This window comes from Ailuropoda melanoleuca, chromosome 7 (assembly GCF_002007445.2).
Source record: "Ailuropoda melanoleuca isolate Jingjing chromosome 7, ASM200744v2, whole genome shotgun sequence".
Taxonomy (NCBI): Eukaryota; Metazoa; Chordata; class Mammalia; order Carnivora; family Ursidae; genus Ailuropoda; species Ailuropoda melanoleuca.
The window spans coordinates 18,684,312-18,704,968 of NC_048224.1; the positions used below are offsets into that span (position 1 = coordinate 18,684,312).

Genomic DNA, 20,657 nt, shown 5'->3' on the forward strand with positions numbered 1-20,657 from the left:
GAATTGCGGTCCACGTATCTTCAGAGCCCTGATTTTCCCCCCCAACACTGCACTCAATAGCTCCTCAATTATTTTGGGAAACCATTTTGTCCTCTCACCCAGCCATCTCTGTATGAAACCGGGAAGGAACAAATGTTACCAGAGCAGTTTAAAGGAATTCGATTCCTGGCCTGTGAGTGTTTACCCCACACTCCCAAACACACAAACACAACAGCAGGATCTGAGAGGGCGTCACTCCAACATAAACTTTCAGGGCTACTACAATAGCTTTGGAAAGAAGCCAATGATTATACTAGCATTGCATTTGGCTTCTTAATCTCTCCTAGAAAACTTCTTATCAAACAATGAGATGGGGTCAGTGTTATGGACCTTTCGTGTGTTTATGCCTCCCTAGAAGCTTTTATTTGTATTTGACCCTTCCAGCCAAAAGACTTCAACCTCACGAGTCATCTGTCAGTGGCCACATTCACCATCCACCGGATCCTCCCCCCTGACTCAGGAGTCTGGGTCTGTAGCGTGAACACTGTGGCTGGGATGGTGGAAAAGCCTTTCAACATCTCTGTTAAAGGTAAGCTGCGTTTTCTGGAGGAAGAGCTTGCGTCCTCCATGCGCTGTGTTTATGTGCCAGTGGGTGCTGCTCCCAGATAGAAGTGTTATCTGAACACGAAAATGCCTTCTGGATATTTTCCAGGATACTACGCCTTGAAATGTTTTTATATGCATGAAAATGGAAAGGAGGGATTGAGTAGATGACCTTTGGAGTCACGCAGCCCTGGCTTTGATTTTTGTCCCTAATAGCTAGAAAGCTTGTGTGTAGCCCTGAGCACATGAATTTGACCTCTCTGAGCCTTCCTTTATTTGAAAATAAAGCTTAGTTCCTCTACAGCTCAGGGTTACTGTGAAGATTTGTTAAATATGCATAACACCTAGAATTGTGTCTGGCACAACATGTCTAGTAGTGTTTATAGTACATGAAAAGTTTGACTTCATCATTGTTGTGACTTCCTATTCATTATTGTACAGAATAATTTGGAAAATACTTTGAGAATTACTCACTTATTATGAAGCCCAGGCTATGCTATATAATGAACATGAATAATTTTTTTCACGTATTCAGCATTGTGAATATTCTTCCTGCTATGAATTAGTATTTCAAAATTCACAGTAATCTAAGTAGATGGGTATACATTTGTGGCTTGAGGGGGAGAAGGAACACAGAGGTAAACCCAAGTTAGCTCGGCTGGTATTCATGGATACTGCAAGGAATTTTAAATTTGGAAGTTTCTTATGAACCTGTTTAGACAAAAACAGCTAACAGCTCTCAGATATATTTTGTAGGAAGGCACTGGGCTAAGTACCTTACATACCTCATCTTATTTAATTATTATAAGAACTGTGTGCAATAAATATTGTTATCACCACTTTTCCAGTCAGAAGACAGGTTCAGAGGGTTTAGTTAACTTGTATAAGGTAGCACATCTGTTAAGGAGTAAACCTTAGTTTTAAACCTGGGTCTCCTGACTCCAAATACTGCACCATCTTTTCTAAACCATTTCGTTTTCTGAGTCTCCCGTGTGAAAGTTTAGGAAGCAAGAGAACCAACGTTGACTTGTATTTTACCCATTTTGTTACTTGATTAGAATCTTTGGGCTATCCAAGAGGTAATCTCCATAAATGAAATAAATTTAAATGCCCAGACATAATCTTTTTTAGAGACCAATCACAACGTTAGGCTAAACACAGCCTTGTAGATTGGGATTCTCGACCCTGAGCATCCACAGAAACTGCCACAGAATCTTTAATGTTTTGTTTTGTTTTGTTTTGTTTTGATTACTGGAAAAAGCCCTAATCTGTTTGATTCAGTAGAACATTCACATGATCAAAATAATTTCTTATATCTTGCATGTTATTGAAAGGAAGGAAACGATATGCAGACAAGACAAATTACCGTATTTTTAAGCTTCTTGGAATGTTTGCTGCCCACGGAAAATAAATAAGTCAAAAACAAACCATGTTGCTAAGATTCAGAAGAGTCAGTGGTTCTAATTTTTATTTGTCAGTGGAAGACACAGCACAGAACATGAACACATAGAAGCATCTGTAATACTGAGTTATTGATACCCCTTCATGTCGTATTTACTAATGTATATAAAATCGAAACAGCTATTAGGTAAATTAATCAGTCTCTTTATTCATAGTATTTTTTTTAAAAAGATGCAAGGCTTTTACTGCTAGAATACAAGTTGGTACAACCACTTTGGAAAACTGAAAATATATGCTAAAGTTAGCAAACACATACCTGGCAGTTCTCTTAAATATAAGCTCAAAAGAAATGAATGTATATGTTCAAAAAGACATGTTCCATGTTCAGAGCAGTTTTATTCATGATAGCCCCAAACTGAAGCTAACCCAATTACCATTCACATGATAAGGGATAAATAAATTGTAGTATATTCATACCTAATGGGTTTCTAGGGCTGCCATACCAGCAGAGTTGATTTCTCCTGAGGCCTCACTCCTTGGCTCATAAATGGCTGTCTTTTCCCTGTATTTTCATACAGTCTTCCCTCTGTGTGTCCTCATTTAATCTTCTTTTAAGGACAACAGTTGCATTGGATCAGGAACAACCCCAACGACCTCATTTTGACTTCATTACCTCTTTAAAGACCCTGTCTCCAAATAGAGTTACCCTCTGAGGTACTGGGGATTAAGACCTCCACATAAGAATTTTGGGGAAACACAGTTCAGCTCATAACATCATACAATGGAATATTAAACAGCAATAAAAGAGAATTAATTTCTGCCACAATATGGATATCATAGATGTAATAAAGAGCACACGAAAATACATGCTTTATGATTCCATTTATACAAAGTTAAAGAACAGGCAAAACTAACTGATAGTGACAAAAGCCAGGGTAATAGTTCGCTATTGACAGCAAAAGGGCACAAGGGTACCTTCCGGGGTGGAAATGTTTCCTGTCTCAGTCTGGGTAATGATTACATGGGTGTGTGCACAGGTGAAGTCCCTCAAGCTAAATACACTTAAGATTTTTGCACCTTATAATATGTATATCTCAATACAAATTACTAAAAGACAAAAAAGAAAATGATAAATTACTAAAAGAAAGCTTTTGGAGCAATTTGTTTCACGCTTATAAAAGTATCATTTTTACAAGATCCTGGCATTAATAGCTACAATAAAACAAGCGTTTGCTGGTTTAAACAAACAGGTGGCCTTATTTGATCATATAAGGGAAGCATGACTTAACGAATGAATTTACTCACAGAAGTGCACTCTTCTCAGAAACTGCCCTAAGTAAAAACACAGGCAGAATCTGAAAGATTCTGTGTTACATAACATACATCCTTGGGGAGGAAAAAAAAAAACAAGTATGCATTTTTTAGAAGGATGGGCTGATGCAGCTACAGAACCCACTAGAAATTCAATTGACAAACATTTATGCAGCACCTGTAAACCTACATGGTCTTTGCCCTAATGGACTTTAGAGTCCATTGCAGTGCTTTACAACATTTTGATCATTATCACCTCACCAAGGAGCCCCTTTAGAAATTTATTCCCAACTCTCCTCCCATCATCATAGAATGTTAATATCATGAATGTACTCCATATCTGTTTATGTATTGTGGCCCTTTGGAAGGCCACAAATTATTGTAATATCTGAGGCTTTTTCAATCCTACAAGAACCAATATTAACCTACATGAGGGTGTTATTTCACCCTATTGAGAATACATGTTCTTTGAGATGGGCAGGTTATTCTGGATTATCTGGGTGGACTCACTCTAATCAGTTGAGTCCTTAACAGCAGAGAATTTTACCTACCTATCTTCAGAAAGAGATATCACAATGGAAGAAGGGTTCAAGATCCATGATGTTGTTGACTCTGAAGATGGAGAAAAGGGCCACAAGCCAAGGAATATAGGTGATTCCTAGAAGTTGGAAAGAACAAGAAACATAGTTTCCCTTTGAGCTCCCCCTACTAACATCTTGATTGTAGCCCAGTGAGACCCATGTATGATTTCTGACCTCCAGAACTGCAAGAATAAGTTTGTGTTGTTCTAAGCAAAAACAAAAACAAAAACCAAAAAAACCCATATATATGTATATATATACATACATACATACATAGAGACAGACCATGCGTAGTCTAGAGAAAGACCAATATCAAGTGATCACACAAAATATCTAAGAATAATAAAGTGTGAAAATTGCAATGGAGGAGGAAAAAAGTTTTTTGAAGCCTAACTGAGGTTCCGTATAGCCCCTGTGAAGAAATCACATCAGAGCTAACTGCTGAATGATCAGTTGAGAGGTAACAGAGAATGGTGGGAGGTCTGGTGCATTGCTTTCAGGAGAACATTTACATAGAGCCTGAGACAGAAAGGAGCTTTCTGCATTGTTAGTTGGATGAATTGAAAGGTCAGTGGCTGGGTGATGGGCATTAAGGAGGACCCATGATGTGATGAGCACTGGGTATTATAGGCAACTAATTCATTGAACACTACATCTGAAAGTAATGATGTACTCATTGGCTAATTGAATTTAAATTAAAAAATTAGAAGAAATAAATGTCAGTGGCACTGGAGGGTATTGGGTGAGGGGAAGAGGAGGCAGGGGCTCAATTGTGCAAGGACTGACAGGTCATGAATTTTAGATTTTATTCTAAACATGATGGGAATCCATGGTAAGATCTGGAGCAGAGAAATGATCGTATTTTAAGAAGTACTTTGTAGATAGTGGGCTGGAGGGGCAAGATCAAAGCCAGGAGATCACAGCTCAGGCCACTGCATTGAATCTGAACAGGGAACTCTTAAGAGTGATACAGGAGACTGGGGGAGCTCTCGGGCCCTGAGACCTCAACCACCAGCCGGTGCCAGGTTCTTGACTTCCTCAGAAAGAACTCAAGGAACCAGAGCAGAGCAGAAGTTTTATTGCAAAGCCAAAATCCACACTGAAATGGGATGGGCAGAGTTCAGATACAGGCAGATACAGGATCTGAGTTGCCCTGGGTGGACGTAGAGTTCTGCTTTTTATAGGTAGTCATAATGAGCAGGTGATATATTCTTCAAAGGTCCTGGGAATAGGCGTGTATTTCTAAAAACTGCATATCATTACGCATGCTCTATGGCAGCTACCATGCGCAGGCACAGTCTAATTTTTCTTTTACAGATACTCCATAGTCAAGATGTACAAGGAGTACTCTAGCACCCCCAGTGGCGGAGTCTTTCTTTGTCATTTGCCTGCTAACTGGGTCTGTGCATGGGCGCCACGGGCTTGAGCAACAGCAGGATGCTTAAGGCCCTGAGCAATCGCAGAGCTATCACAGGGTTTATTCAGTTGTCACAGTCTGTCCGATCGTTGTCAGACTCGGCTCCCTGTCCTTTGTTCCTCGTGCAGTTACCCGGTGTTTCCCTATGTACCTGCCTCAAGGGGGTTTTGTTGGAAATGTAAGGTTACCCCTCCTCTATCCTCACCAAAGTACGATAATCAACCTCCAAAGACTAATCTGATTGTTGAAAATTTTGTTTAGTTCTTCCAAAGCCCCTGAATGCCCCAAACGTGATTGACACTGGACATAATTTTGCTGTCATCAACATCAGCTCTGAGCCTTACTTTGGCGATGGACCAATCAAATCCAAGAAGCTTCTATACAAACCTGTTAATCATTATGAGGCGTGGCGGCATATTCAAGGTAAGGTTTGAACAGGAAAGACTCCAGCTAAAGAAGTGGCACCAGGAGAAAAAAATTCCTCAAATATAGAAGCACAGAAATCCTCTCTCCCGCTCTCATTCCTCTGCCCCATGGTAGGGGCTGTAGCCAAGGGTCCCATTTCAGAGTTAATTACCTACGAATCCTTCAGTCTCACTGTGCCCGTGATTTCCTAAAAAGGGCCCTCTGTGCACTGTATGTAGGTAATTGAGGAAGTTACAAAAAGGAGAACAAAAGGAGGTTTTGGCTTAATATTAATCCAGCTGACCTGGATATGTGGAATTAAGTCATGGCACTGTTACTGAGCCCTTCACATTCTATTGTAGACTGAGCCAAAATTCAGAATCCTAGTGACTTAAGTTGCTGTTGACAATATCAATGGCTAGGTTTTATTAAAAAGCAGCTTTTTTTTTCATATGGTGGTAATAATCCATCGTCACTTTCTGCAAGTGGACATCCACAATGTGTTCTTCTAAGAACTCTTAAACACAGCTCAATTTTTTTTTTCTTACCAACTGGAAATTTATTGTATGGTAAGGCAATACTTTTGCAATACCTGTGGAGAACAGAGCCTGACTAAAGCAAATAGCTAAGGACAAAAGATGCATATATTATTTGTTTATGAGATCTATTTTCAATTACTTCAGAGGCCTTCATTTGTCAATTGTATGACTATTACAAATCTGCTCTCTGGTCTTTGTAAGCAAACCCTCAAAGAATTTCTTCTGTGGATAGCCTGATTGTAATCACTATGTATTTAAAAACAGTGGCAATTAAATTATAGTATTTTAATTGAGATTTCTGCCCCTTAAATCTAGTTATTATTCTATATAGTTGAAGATTTGTGTGGTTTTACCCTACTAATGAAAAGACAAAAGCCCTAGAGCAGAAGTAATTAAGTGGCTCAGAGAGACTTACATTAGTGTGTACATCGTAACCTGGAAACTTCCTTAAAAAAGCCTCATTTTCCTTATGTTAGGAATGGTGAGGCCCTGAACGGGGGGTTGCCTGTTTCACTTAGACATTGTATTTTTTAAAAACCAAACACTAGTTCACATCACAATAACAACATTCCACTTTAAACAATGTGCAAGAATGCCAGCTTAAGTTTCCTGAACTTTCCCTCTTCTCAGTGACAAATGAGATTGTTACACTCAACTATTTGGAACCTCGCACAGAATACGAGCTCTGCGTGCAGCTGGTCCGGCGTGGAGAGGGCGGGGAAGGGCATCCAGGACCCGTGAGACGGTTCACAACTGCTTCTATCGGTCAGTGGAAGCAAACAGCATTTATTCCTGCGCTGGGTGGGAGGGGGGAGGAAGGGGAAAGAGGAAGGAAGACCAGGAAGGGTGGTGGTGGGCGAGTGGGTGGGTGGGGATGCAGGGGGAAGGAGTTTGCTTTTGAATGGGTGGGAAAGTGACAGGAAGGTTGGCAGCTTGGAGCCAAACAGTTCTTTTATTTGGGCTGCACTCCTGGTCTATGTCCCTGGGGGAGGGTGTCTGCAGCAGTGCGGGGACAGAGGAGGAAGCAGATGAGCCTTCAGGAAGTCAGGGCCATCCCTTAGGAGTTGGGATTTACTTAGCAGCAACTGCTTGGCTCCTGAGTTTTACCAACAGCTTCCTGTTTCCATCTTAAGGGCCTAAGTCAGACTCTTGCCACATACGTACCTCAGAAATCCCAGTTTATTTATTTTTAAAACTAATTTCTAGTTTTTCAAAGTAACTCATGCACTGAGTTAAAACATCAAAAAGGATGAAAGGCTTTTATCTAAAGAATAGCAGACCCTACCCCCCAATGCTGCCTCCTACAGGCAGCCCATTTTACCTCCTTAAGCTACTTTTTTTTTTTTAAAGATTATTTATTTGTCAGAGAGAGAGTGAGAGCACAAGCAGGGGGAGTGGCAGGGAGAAGGTGGGAGATGGAGAAGCAGGCTCCCCACTGAGCAAGGAGCCCCATGTAGGGCTCGATCCCAGGACCTGGGATCATGACCTGAGCTGTAGGCAGACCTTAACCAACTGAGCCACCCAGGTGTCCCCCTGAAGCTACTTGTTGTATATATGCCTCCATGTTTCTAAATCAGTGGTTCTCAAATATTAGTATCCATAAGAATTACCTGGAGAACTTGTTAAAACAGATTTCTGGGCCCCACCCCCAGAGTTTCCAATTCAGTAGGTTTGGGGGGTGGGGTTGGGCTCAAGATTTTGCAGCTCTAAGAAGTTGGCAAGTTGTACTTGATGTCGTTGATCCTTGATCCATACATTCTAAGTAATACGTGTAGGGATATTTCTTTGATTGAACAATTTTAGTATTGATTGCCCTTCTATTGTTACCTGAAGGTCCCTTGAATTTGTGACGTTTCCTTGACACTAACCTAGGCTCCAGCTTTCTGCTACCCAGGTACCCCTCTCTGAAACAAGGGAGTAATCCCTTGTAAAGTTTGCTTTTCTAGTGTTCACCATGTCTTATCATTTGTTACTGTCTTCTGGTCAACACTGTATAGTTTTAAGTTCACATATATTTAATTCATATTACTTTAAAGGGTAAGAATTATCTTCCCCATTTTACAGATTAACAAGTAGCGTCTCAGAGTGGTTCATAAACTGATCTTCAGACTTCACATCTTTTTATTTCTCCAATTTTTTTTTTAACCTAGGAGCCCAAAGATACCATTTCTTTATCCCAATTGGTAAATTTTCCTGTTCTCGGTCTACTTCCTAAAGGCAGAAGGATCTAGAATGAGTGTGCTCTCCTGCAGGGGTGTTGCATCCCTAACAGAGACTGCCCCCTTTGCTCATCACCCCTCCACCCCCAGTTTTCATCTCACCAGCAGCACCCTTGAAGAACCAAATAGAACTCAAGAGCTGCTCTGGTGCTTACAGAAGCAGTGTGAAAATAAGGGATGGTTTCCCAGGAACTCACCAGGTAGCAAATACAAAAAATAACACCAGAAACTGTAAGTTAGAAGACGAAGGGATCCAAGGGGCCTCTGCTCTGTGGTCAGTTTGCTGCTAAGAGGCAAATAGTAGTTAATTATTTCCCTGGCTGGTGTTGATGAATCAAAGGGGAAGGTCATAATCTGACTCAGATGGAAAGTATTTATGGAACAGATCATAAAACACTTGACAGACCCACACAGTACTGTCTTCAGCACTCAGAATATGTTCCAGCCAGGACGTATTTAGAAGTCTCTTGGAATATTTCAAAGTAGTTCTCCGGGATAGGTGGGGAGGGAATTCTTGAAGGTTCTTGTTTTCCCATCATTTGAATTTTGCTGATGTTTGTTTTTTAATTCATCTGGCAGTTGCACTATTTATAAATGTGTTGATTTAATGGTGAAGGCCAGGAGGCCAGGGAAGAGATCACACTCTGAACACAGGCAGAAAGAGGGCAGGTAGGGAGGGGTGGAGGGTAAGTCCTGCTCCTGAAGGAAAGGAAAAGGGAACTGACCATTTGTCGAGTGACTCCTCTGTACCAGGCCTGGGCTTAGGAGGCTTACATATATGCTCCAGAACATCAATTCTCTGCTCTGCTCTGTCATTATAAGTGCCTGACTCCTCTGGGCGATTTCTTTTGGAACTTAAACTTCAGAGATAAGCGAAAGGAGTTACCATGACCTCTTTCAATTTGTAAAGGTTGTAGAGAATAATAGCTATTTAGAGTAATAAATGTATTAATATTAAATAGTTAAAATAATGATTTTATTTGCAAAGGCTACAGAGAATTATTATTGCTTTAGCATAATGTGAAGCGAATTGTGAGACCTGATTGTTGGTTCTGCCTAGTGTAACAGCAGTCCGAACTGGCCTTGGAAGTCACCGTCCTGGTCTATGGAAACAGACACTTTCTCTTACCTCTAACCCAAAAGAGCTGTTTTTCAACCTTTTCTCCCTCCTCCTCATTCTCTCCCCCTCCTCCTCCTCCTTCACTTACTACCCCCTTTAGAAATCTGTGTCCTTAGGACAAAAGAGGCATTTTGTCCTAAGGTTTTTCAAGGGCGCTGCTGGTGAGATGAAAACTGGGGGTGTGGAGGGGTGATCAGCAAAGGGGGCAGACTCTGTTACGGATGCAAAAAAATGAGACAAAAAAATGTCTTTTTTGTCCTAATGCCTCCCCCGTCATGAGTTTTGATACCATAGATCTGTTTACATACTGTGGCCCTTCATAAGCCATTGTAATATCTAAAATGTTCTCATATCCCATGAACCAGTTTTTGCCCCCTTAGGAGCAATAATGTCCCCGCTGAGAATGCATGAGTTAGAGGATCCCTATTCTATGTTTTGAAAATACTTAATATCTGGAATTGAAAAGTCAATTTACTACTATTATAACTGAAAATACAGAGTCCTTCTGTGCCCATTGACACAAGATAAGACAGGAAGAGAGGAAGGGAGGAAGGGGGGGAGGGAGGGAGGGAGGAAGGAAGGGAAAGTAGGTTATGTAAGAGTCCCTGACTCCTTCTAAGCATTTTCACATCCATTATCCCATGTGCTCCTCCTGAGTCTGAAAGATAACTAATTCCATTTTGTGTTACATGTGAACTTGGAGAGCTTATGAATTTTTCCAAGGCCAAAACTAGGCATGCTCCTATCTTTTTCATTTCAAAACCCATGATGTTTCCATTCAGGTACCTGTCTGGTAGCCCAGGTTCTTGACCATGGCAGTGTGTGGTCATAGCCAATACCTCGCTGTGATCAGAGCAGGGCAAGGCCAGGCCCTACACTACAGCTGTTCCAGTGTTTGAAATTCTTGCTATGGGGAAGTAACCCTGAAATTGTATAAAATATATTGCTCAAAATCGTAACCAAAACACTGAATAGTTACCCACCCATCCTATCCCACAACCTTGGAAAAACCACTGTTTTAATTTTTATCAGTTTCCTCCCTATCCTTCTGTAGCCATGACTTTTACCATGTTGCAATCAGAATTTTTTTCTCATGTATGGGGCGCCTGGGTGGCACAGCGGTTAAGCGTCTGCCTTCGGCTCAGGGCGTGATCCCGGCGTTATGGGATCGAGCCCCACATCAGGCTCCTCTGCTATGAGCCTGCTTCTTCCTCTCCCACTCTCCCTGCTTGTGTTCCCTCTCTCGCTGGCTGTCTCTATCTCTGTCGAATAAATAAGTAAAATCTTAAAAAAAAAAAAAAGAATTTTTTCTCATGTATTATAAATATTTTTATCGGCCTCCTATACTATTTGCAATGATCTATTTCAATCCATTGGATGGTTATATCATAATTTATTAAAGCATTTTCCTATTTTGAGCATTTAGGTTTCTTCTGGTTGTTTATTATCGTAAATAATGCTGTAACGAATGTCTTCAGGCACTTAGGTTTTTCTCTTCCTCTGGATCATTTCTTCAGGATAAATCCCTGGTGTGGCCAGATTTATAGGGCCAGAGCAGACGGTCGTTTCTAGGGCTCTTGAAAAATACTTCCAAGTTGTTCTCTAAAGGGTTCCTGTGTTATAATTACTCAAACTATAAATTAGAATTGTTATAAAGATTTGCAATTTTGATAGAGAAAAAGTATGATGTGCTGCTAGCTTGTGTTTCTTTGATGGTTTGTGAAGTTGTGTATTATTCTAGAAGCCAAGGTTATTCTGTAAAGCTGCCTTTTGGGGCTGTTTATGCTTCACCTGAAGCAAAAATCATGATCTAGGGGCACCTGGCTGGTACAGTCGGTAGAACATGTGACTCTTGATCTCAAGGTTTTGAGTTCAAGTCCCATGTTGGGTGTAGAACTTACTTAAAAATAAAATAAATCTTAAAAAAAAAAATCATGATCTTTCTGGTTTCTCCCAGGTCTCCCTCCTCCAAGAGGTCTCATCCTCCTACCAAAAAGTCAGACCACTCTAAATTTGACCTGGCAACCAATATTTCCAAGCTCGGAAGATGACTTCTATGTTGAAGTGGAGAGAAGGTCTGTACAAATGAATAGTGACCAGCAGAATATCAAAGTGCCAGGCAACCTGACTTCAGTGCTGCTCAACAACTTACACCCCAGGGAGCAGTACATAGTCCGAGCCAGAGTGAACACCAAGGCCCAGGGGGAATGGAGTGAAGATCTCATTGCTTGGACCCTTAGCGACAGTAAGTAACTCACGTGGCCCCAGGCTTGCCTGAATGACGTTTGGCTACTGCTGCTTGGACTTAGCTACCCTCAAGTCAAGACTGTTTGCTAGATATCATAAAAGGCAGTTAATTGTGAATGGAAGCTAATTAGTGCCCCCATCCCAACACATTCAACCATTTAAATAACCTGTAATATATAAGAAAGCTCCATGTATTTGGATTTGCAGTAATTCATGCACGACTGTACTAAAATTCACGTTTCCTTGGTATGGAGTTATTTATTAAGTAAATTAATAACATGAATAAGGTTTTCTAGGGTATGTTTAACTTGTTATAGGACAGGTTTCAGTTTCAGTTTTCTTCAGACCCACAGATGCTGGTTAATCAGATAGGTCTTTCCTAATCTTTTTTTTTTTTTTTAAGATTTTATTATTTGACAGAGAGAGAGAGACAGATGCGAGAGAGGGAACACAAGCAGGGGGAGTGGGAGAGGAAGAAGCAGGCTCACAGCGGAGGAGCCTGATGTGGGGCTCGATCCCACAACGCCGGGATCACGCCCTGAGCCGAAGGCAGACGCTTAACCACTGTGCCACCCAGGCGCCCCAGGTCTTTCCTAATCTTAAAAGCCAAAAGACTCTGCTTGAAAAATCTTCATAGTAGATAATTCTTGGGGTTACAAAATATATTTGAGAGTAATAAAACCTCTTTTCTTCCAAAATATTCTGCAGCTAAGGATTTTTTTTCTATTTCAGATTGAAAATTAGTTGGAAGTTCTTGGGTTTCTTGGTAATATTGAAAGTTTTTCATCATTAAGCAAAGAGATCTGTTTTGAATCACTGCATTAGAACTGTGTCTTCATATTTTGGAGTCCTTGGAAAAATTAAATATGTCTTGGCCATACCGACTACCACTTAGGTTAGGATCATGGGGTCCCTTGCCAACACTCGGTGTCTGAGGCTCTCTTCTGCAACTGCATCTCCACTCGCTCAGTGCCAGGTGTAGAAACTGGCCTTGTGTTCCTCCAGCCACTCTCTTGTATCAGTGACATGTGGAAGTTTCACCTGCTTTGTCAGTATTCAGGGAGTCTTCATCATTTTTTTTTAAAATTCTGTGAAATTTAAAAGTTACAGAATAGTGCAAAGAATAATACAACAAACACCCACATTCCCACCACCCAGAATGAACAGCTGTTAATATTTTAGCATATTTGTTTTCAGCCTTTTTCTTGATTTGTGGAAGTAAAAGCACAATACAGACAGATCACAAGCCCCTTGGGACTGTCATCCCTACTCTCATTCTATGGCCAGCTCTCCAGAGACAAACCAATTATGAATATGCTGTGTATCTTTCCATTCAAGGTTGAATCAGGTCAATATGTTAGATTCATCCACAAGTGCAAATATGCATACATACCATTTTTCATCTTGATTTTTGGAGTAAACACTCTGATTTCTACCTTATCCATGTTCATTGCTTAGATCTGACAATCTTTTTCAACTTCTGCGTAATATTCTATATTATGACTATATCGCCTTATTTATCCATTCCCTTTGAGGTGGACATTTAGATTGTTTCCCCCTTCCCTTCCCTTCCCTTCCTTTCCTTTCCTTTTTCTTTTTCTTTCTTTCTTTCTTTTTTTCTTTCTTTCTTTCTTTCTTCTTTCTTTCTTTCTTTCTCTTTCTTTCTTTTTTCTTTCTTTCTTCTTTCTTTCTTTCTTTCTTTCTTTCTTTCTTTCTTTCTTTCTTTCTTTCTTTCTTTTTCCTTCCTTCCTTCCTTCCTTCCTTCCTTCCTTCCTTCCTTCCTTCCTTTTTTAAACTATCCCAAACAAAAATGCAGTGACCATCCTTATACCTGTCTCCAGGAGCATAGGTGTGAGAGCTTTCCTAGGGAATATGTCCAGAAGTAGAACTGATAGGCAATGTTTCTCATTCAATGTGTATGATGTCCAGGAGTATATGAGAGTACCATTTTCCCTACATCCATCTCTGTATATATATTCTTTCCCTATATCTATATCACTTGATACTGGAGAACTTTTTATTTTTCATAATCTCAAAGGTTAAAAATGGTGCCCCACCGTTAATTTCAGTTTTCATTTTCTTGATAACTAGCAATGTTGAGTATCTTTTCTTGGGCATTTGGATTTCTGCTTTATGATGTATTTGTTGATACACTTTGCCCAATTTCTACTGTTTGTAACAGAATTTGATGTCTTAATTTAATGCAAGGATGAGAAAATATGTGATGGTATATGTGTTGCCATTTTCCTGTCTTGTGCCATTTTGTCAAGTCTCCATGGAGTCTACTTCCAATTGATTGGAATTACCACCCGAGAAAACACATATTTGCCATTCTTGGTTTATGAGCTGACAGTAAGTATCTCTTAAAAGCATAATAATCTAAGAGATGGTAGTGTAACTTAAGTGATTTTTTTTTAAATTTCTAGTTCTCCCTCCTCAACCAGAAAATATCAAGATTTCTAACATCACAGACTCCTCAGCCATGATCTCTTGGACAATCTTGGATGGCTATTCTATTTCTTCTATTATCATCCGTTATAAGGTTCAGGGCAAGGATGAAGACCAGCACATTGACGTGAAGATCAAGAATGCCACCATTACCCAGTATCAGCTCAAGGGTCTAGAGCCTGAAACAGCTTACCAGGTGGACATTTTTGCAGAGAACAACATAGGGTCAAGCAACCCAACCTTTTCTCATGAACTGATGACCCTTTCTAAATCTCAAGGTTGGTAGAGTGGGGTATTTACCTAGAATTATTTCTGGAGCATATCAGAAAAGCCCCACTATCTTAAGACATTTACCTCATATGTATGTCATATGACATAATTCATTTGTCCAAATAGGCTTCACCATCTCTAGATAGGTTCTTAAAATGAAAATGCCCCTGGTAGGGATACCCTGTTGATCCATTTTCTTTTAAGTCTTAGACTAAATTAGCCCATTTGGTCTGCAATGGAAGCTCTGAGGATGTGAATTTGATTCCATGGAAAAAAGAACGTGGAACCTGCTTAGAGAAGGCAGGCCTGCGTGGGTGCTTCAGTTGGAGGCTCCAAGAACCAACTCCATTCTTTGGCAAATGAACTCCTTTTTTAGCTTGATGACACTACGCAATTCTAAGGTTTTTTTGGTTTTGGGGTTTTTGTTGTTGTTGTTTTTTCTTTTTGGATCCAAGTTGCGGTGTCTCCACATCCACCACTAACCCCCCACTCCAGTGAGAGTAAGCTTTTTGAAATAGATGGAGACCCCCTCAGAGTGCTAAGCACAAGGTGCCCAGTGTTCCTGACTGATAATACCAGTCGAATGTAGTCAAGTGAACAAGAGACCAGGGTGGGCGGGGCTGCAACTCCTGGAGTGCCTTCCCTTTGAAGTCTGTCTGCAATGGCACCTGCAGCCCTCTGCAACGTGCAAGGGAACATGGAGTGACATTAGATGGGAAGTGTTGCAGATTTATAATCTGGGCTAGAGTTCATTTTTACAGAAAATCTTATAGTAGTAAATAAAAACTTGATTTTCAAGGGCTACCTAGGGCTTAAGAAATAAAATGAAACATGCTTTATTTTCAGGCTGATTCTTTGGAATATGTTTGGAATGTCCAAGGAATGATGAGTCTGCCAATTACAGAGAGTTGGAGCTTTCAGTTGACCCTTAATAAATGCATTGTTTTTACAATTATTTGTGTTTTAGTAAAATGTATACAGGCCCTAAATCCAAACTATACATAAATACAAACAGAGAAGTTAAAAACAAGACATAACAAATAACAACAAAATCCTCAGCATTCTGTTCCAGATGTGTCTTTATGCACCCATGCTTAGAAAGAAGGAAAAAGAGATAATCAGAAAAGAATACTTGTAAGAAGATAGGGTCATGTTCTACATACTGTTTTTCAGAAAAATATACTTTATTTAATTTATTTAATTTTATTTGAGGGAAAGAAATGGGTTAGAGCAGATTCTTCAATAGTTTATTTTGACTTGAGCCCTAAATTTAATGTTTTTTTTCTCTTCTGTCTTTCCCTCCTTCCCCTCCCCTTTTCCTTCATTCTTCCAATGGTATTCTTAGATTTTCTACATTAGCTTTTTAAACAAGGGGGGAAAAAAGCAAAATATCTTATAGACTCTTAGCTCAGCATCTTAGATCTCAACATCTTTTCTACTTGGGGAAATTATGCAGGGAAGTTTAGCCACTTTCCCAAAGTCCTGTGTCTAGTTAGTCATTCTCACTGTTACTTGATAATGTGCTGCTGGTTGGGCCTCTACTTGGAAATAAAAGTGGGGCAAATGGTAATAACTAATAATTAGCACTTTTCCTTTTTTTTTTTTTTTAGGTCTTATAACAACCCTGTGGGTCAGACTTTTTTTCCATTGAGTTTCAGAACATATAAACAAGGAGCCCAAGGTCCCTTAGCAATTAGGTGGCAGAGCCAGGGCTGCCATTACATTTCTGTTATACTGTGATGTCACCCATAGATGGTCTTGGCTTATCTCTCCTAAACTAACCCTGCTGCTTCTCTCCTGTTCTGCGCAGCACCAGCGGACCTTGGAGGTGGGAAGATGCTGCTTATAGCCATCCTTGGTTCTGCAGGAATGACCTGCCTGACGGTGCTGTTGGCCTTCCTTATCATGTTGCAGTTGAAGAGGGCAAATGTCCAAAGGAGAATGGCCCAAGCTTTCCAAAACGTGGTAGTGCCTTCTCTTCCTACTAGCTAATAAGTAAAAGTCTGCATATATGCTGAATCTTCACTTTAAAGATGTGGACCAGGAAGGATGCCTGGGTGTCTCAGTTGGCTGAACGTCTGACTCTTGATTTCAGCTCAAGTTCTGATCTCAGGGTCACGAGTTCAAGCCCCATATTGGGTTCCATGCTGGGTGTGGAGCCTACTTTAAAAAAAAAAAATGTGGACCAGGAAATGTACTTGTAAAGCAGATATTTCCCTTAGTCAGGTCTTATCTTCTCTTTCACTTCCATTATGAAATGGGAGATAAACAACATGAGTATATAATTTGTTGTCCAATCCTGAATGATTTTGAGAGTGAAAATTGCTCTTAATAATTATCTAAGAATCCAGGGTTAAAACAAAACTATTGCTCTGCCACAATGAGATGTATGGTCATTCTAGTGATAAGTCACCAAGGAGACCAATCTTGCAATATGAAGAATTGAATGCTGTTGGTAAGGAAGGACATGGGTATAACCAGACCTCAGTGTGATGGGTAACGATGTATTGTGCTAGGCAAGTTTTCCCCACATTTCCTATTTCCAGTTCCCATTTTCTATTTCTTATCTCCCACAGTCTTATTATCCCTCATATATATGTGCAACATATATGAATTTTATATACATGTGTGTCTCCATTCCTTTGTACCCATCAGTCTGTCATCATAGCTCTTAATACCTGGCACTGCCTCATTCTTTCATCTAGAAATTTTGACTAATAACCAAGGTTTACAAAATCATACCTGACCATATACACCCTGAGTCCTTTGGTATGCTACAGCCTGAACGTTTCTCTAGTTTGTGGTTTCAAGCTCTGTAAGATGAATTCGTACCCAACTTTGTCAATTCCATGTATAGAACATTGAGTACAGCTAGACGTTCCAGATGAGGTGTAGCTTCATATCCACAAATCCCTGAGAGTCCCCTCCTTGGAGGACAAGGGGAGCTTTGTTATCTGACTCCATGCTGGAGCTGGCTCAACTCAGGCTGTCACTGGAAAGGAAAGACCAGCAAGGGGGCTGGGAGTGCTGGAGCTTTGTCATGGTATGTCAGCAGCCTCTCAGACTCAGCAGAACAGGTGATGCTATGTTGGGCTTTACTCTAAGCCTCTGTCATGCTGGGGCCAGAGTCTGCTCCAGAGTGGGCTTGAGAGGGTCTAAGGTTTAGGATAAGTCAGAGAGAGTGAGTCAAGAATAGACCAAGACAATGCAAGGAAAGCTCTTACGGAGGCACGACCTGTTACTGCCCCCGACAGGATCTCTGAGTTCTTTTCCAAACCAGAGCTGAGCACCTGCTCATTCCGCAGCTCAGTAGAAACTCAAGTGTGACTAACTCGGGGTTGTGCCATCCTGTGGCATACTTGCTGTTACTGCCCTCTGTCTTGCACTCTGCAGACAATGCTAATCGATTGGAGCGTGCCTTTCACCTGAGACCTAGAATTACCTCATGCAGCCCTTTAGACAGCCTGTTAGATGAAACCTATTTCCATCTGCATTCTAGAATTAGATAGACAATCTAATTTTTGTTTTACTGGTATGTATATAAGCCAGGAGTATTTATGCACGTTAGAATTATGAAAAATCCTGACACAAAACCCTGAAAAAATTATTTCTCCAGAGGGAAGAACCAGCTGTGCAGTTCAACTCAGGAACTCTGGCCCTGAACAGGAAGGCCAAAAACAACCCGGATCCTACAATTTATCCAGTGCTTGACTGGAATGACATCAAATTTCAAGATGTGATCGGGGAGGGTAATTTTGGCCAGGTTCTTAAGGCGCGCATCAAGAAGGATGGGTTACGGATGGACGCTGCCATCAAGAGGATGAAAGGTCAGTGCTTGAGATCAAGTCAGCATTTCACTAGGGTGGGGAGAAAACTTGACTTCCTGTCCAATCTTTCCGCTATGGTCTTACATTATTTAAACAAAAAGTTGGCATGATGTCAAATACAGCTGTTCTGTGCAGTGGCAGGTGATAGTTCCTTTGAGGTCAGCCAGTGATAGGATCAGGACACAAATATGAAGGCATGAGCTGTTTAAATGCCACTGTCTTGACTCGTTGGGATGTGAGAATACAGATTCTCTGTCACACACTGGTAACTTTAGAGGAGCGATGCTGTTTCTCTTGATGCGATGGTTCTCAAAATTGAGCGTGTATCAGAATCACGTGGGAGGCTTGTTAAAAACAGACTGCTGGGGTCCACCCGGGTTTCTGATTCAGCAAATCTGGGAGAGGACCAGAGGATTTGCATTTCTAATTAGTTCACAGGTGATGCTGATGCTGAGGGTTTGGAGACCACACTTTGCAAAACACTGTCTTCATGGATTATCTGCATCAAAGCTCCTGGAGACGTTAGAAATGCATCTCCTTGGCTTCTCCCACTGTCAAGTCTAGTGTGTGTGAATTTCTGGGGTGACGTGTGAGAATCTGTGTTAACAGGTGTGTTCTGTGATTCTTCTGTACACTCAAGTTTGGAAACTACTGATCTAAGGTCAGAACAACTCAATCTTTTCTAGTTGTGTTCATCTCAGGACTGCTTGGTGCCTGCCCACTTACCAAGATGGGTAGTAAACATCTTCTGAGAGAGCAGAATGACTAGTTCTCTGGTGGTGCGAGCTGTGTACTCTTCTGTGTGAAGGAGCAGTTGATGCGTGGCTTCACTGTGAAGCCACGGTGTTGCTTGTACGGCATCTGGGCTTGGAAAGCCGTGTGTCAGAGCAGGGAATGTCATTAACTACTGTTGTTGGTCGGCCTCACAGAGCAGGCTCTCTAAGGTTGCTGATAGGTTTTCCTTTTTGATGGCAATATTGAGCCTAAAGTTGGAATTAACCCTAAATCTCCTTAAATCATTCTTGACAAAAAGAAAATAAAATTATGTCTGTACTTAGAGATAGTACGTTTGAAACACACACACACAACACGTACAATCTTGCTTATTATCCAGAAATCTTTTTTCTGTTTTGCTACATTAGTCATGGGGAGTTTTGGGGAACAGCAAGGATAGTATGAGGGAAAAGGTGTAGAATCTTGTAAAACCAGGGCTTTTAAAATTTGGCCTGAGCCTGATTGTCTCATGCCCATGTGAAGAGGTAAAATAGCTTAAATGGGGCATCAGGGCAGAAACTGTCTGATGGGAGAGTGATGCATTCAAAGGAGGACAATTACCAAAGTAGGGAGACAACCTCATTATAAAGAGCTTCATTTTAAAAATGCTCTCAAGGCACTGACCCTCAGGCTTCTTGTGGTATGAACAGGGTCTCCAACCTGAGATTGCCTATTAGCTAGTTTTATGGGTACCCTTAGCCCATATGAAACATTCCTGTAATTTCCAAGCACATTCAGGCATGCACAGGGCTAGCAGCACCCAACTGTCCCTTTCACCCACCTTTCCTACGCAATATTATTTTTCAAAAAACAGTAAGAGCACTCTGTCACTGATCAAAGCTGATCAGTTTGTGCATCAACCAGAGAGAGCCTTCCCTTCAGCCTGGTTGGTACCTGGCTGTTCTTCCTCTGATCCAAGTGCTAATGGAGAGGCAGGATGAAAAGAATAGAAACAAGCACAATTCAGTTTCCTGACCACCAAGCACTTCTATAAAAATGCTGTTGGATTTGAGTTTATATTTTAGCGGGACTGATTTGTGGAAAAGCAAGTTAAAATTATTATAATAAAGGAAGGTGTAAGCATTCCTTGTGTTGTTGCTCTAAAACTTCGGTTCTCTTGCTCAGCATATTAGTTGCTGGACAGCGGCTTCCACTAGAATAACTAGAGTCTTAAGTGGAGGCTGCTCCATCGCTACCAGCTCATTTCACAGGGTATTTGAGAGTTTAAACAAGGAAAAATTTAAAGCAGTGGTTCTCAACCAGCGGTGATTTTGCCCCTTGGGGGGACATTCAGCAGTGTCTGGGTACATGTTTGGTTGGGCTGCTGGTATCTAGTAGGAGAAGCCAGAGATGCTATTGAATGTCCTAACGTGTGCAGAATAGCTCCCAGCAACAAAGAAGTATTAGCCCAAAGTGTCACCAGTACCAAGTACCCTCTATAGAGTAATCTCTGATTTCTGTACAGTTTTCCAGACCTGATGGTGACTCAGTGCCTCTGAAGGTCCTCTGAAGGGAG

The 20,657-nt window shown here is 40.9% G+C and overlaps 1 protein-coding gene across 2 annotated transcripts in view; it reads left to right on the forward strand.

Annotated features, from left to right (window-relative positions):
- The window catches only part of TEK (TEK receptor tyrosine kinase), a 94,567-nt gene that overhangs the window by 60,600 nt on the left and 13,310 nt on the right, over nt 1–20,657 (forward strand). The window contains exons 9-15 of one of the 2 annotated variants that reach the window (XM_002925947.4): nt 424–568; nt 5,554–5,715; nt 6,867–7,001; nt 11,533–11,820; nt 14,249–14,548; nt 16,351–16,505; nt 18,157–18,367. In XM_002925947.4, the coding sequence (XP_002925993.1) occupies nt 424–568; nt 5,554–5,715; nt 6,867–7,001; nt 11,533–11,820; nt 14,249–14,548; nt 16,351–16,505; nt 18,157–18,367 (1,396 nt within the window). The remainder of the gene's footprint in view (nt 1–423; nt 569–5,553; nt 5,716–6,866; nt 7,002–11,532; nt 11,821–14,248; nt 14,549–16,350; nt 16,506–18,156; nt 18,368–20,657) is intronic. The other variant, XM_011233257.3, reaches the window with a different exon arrangement.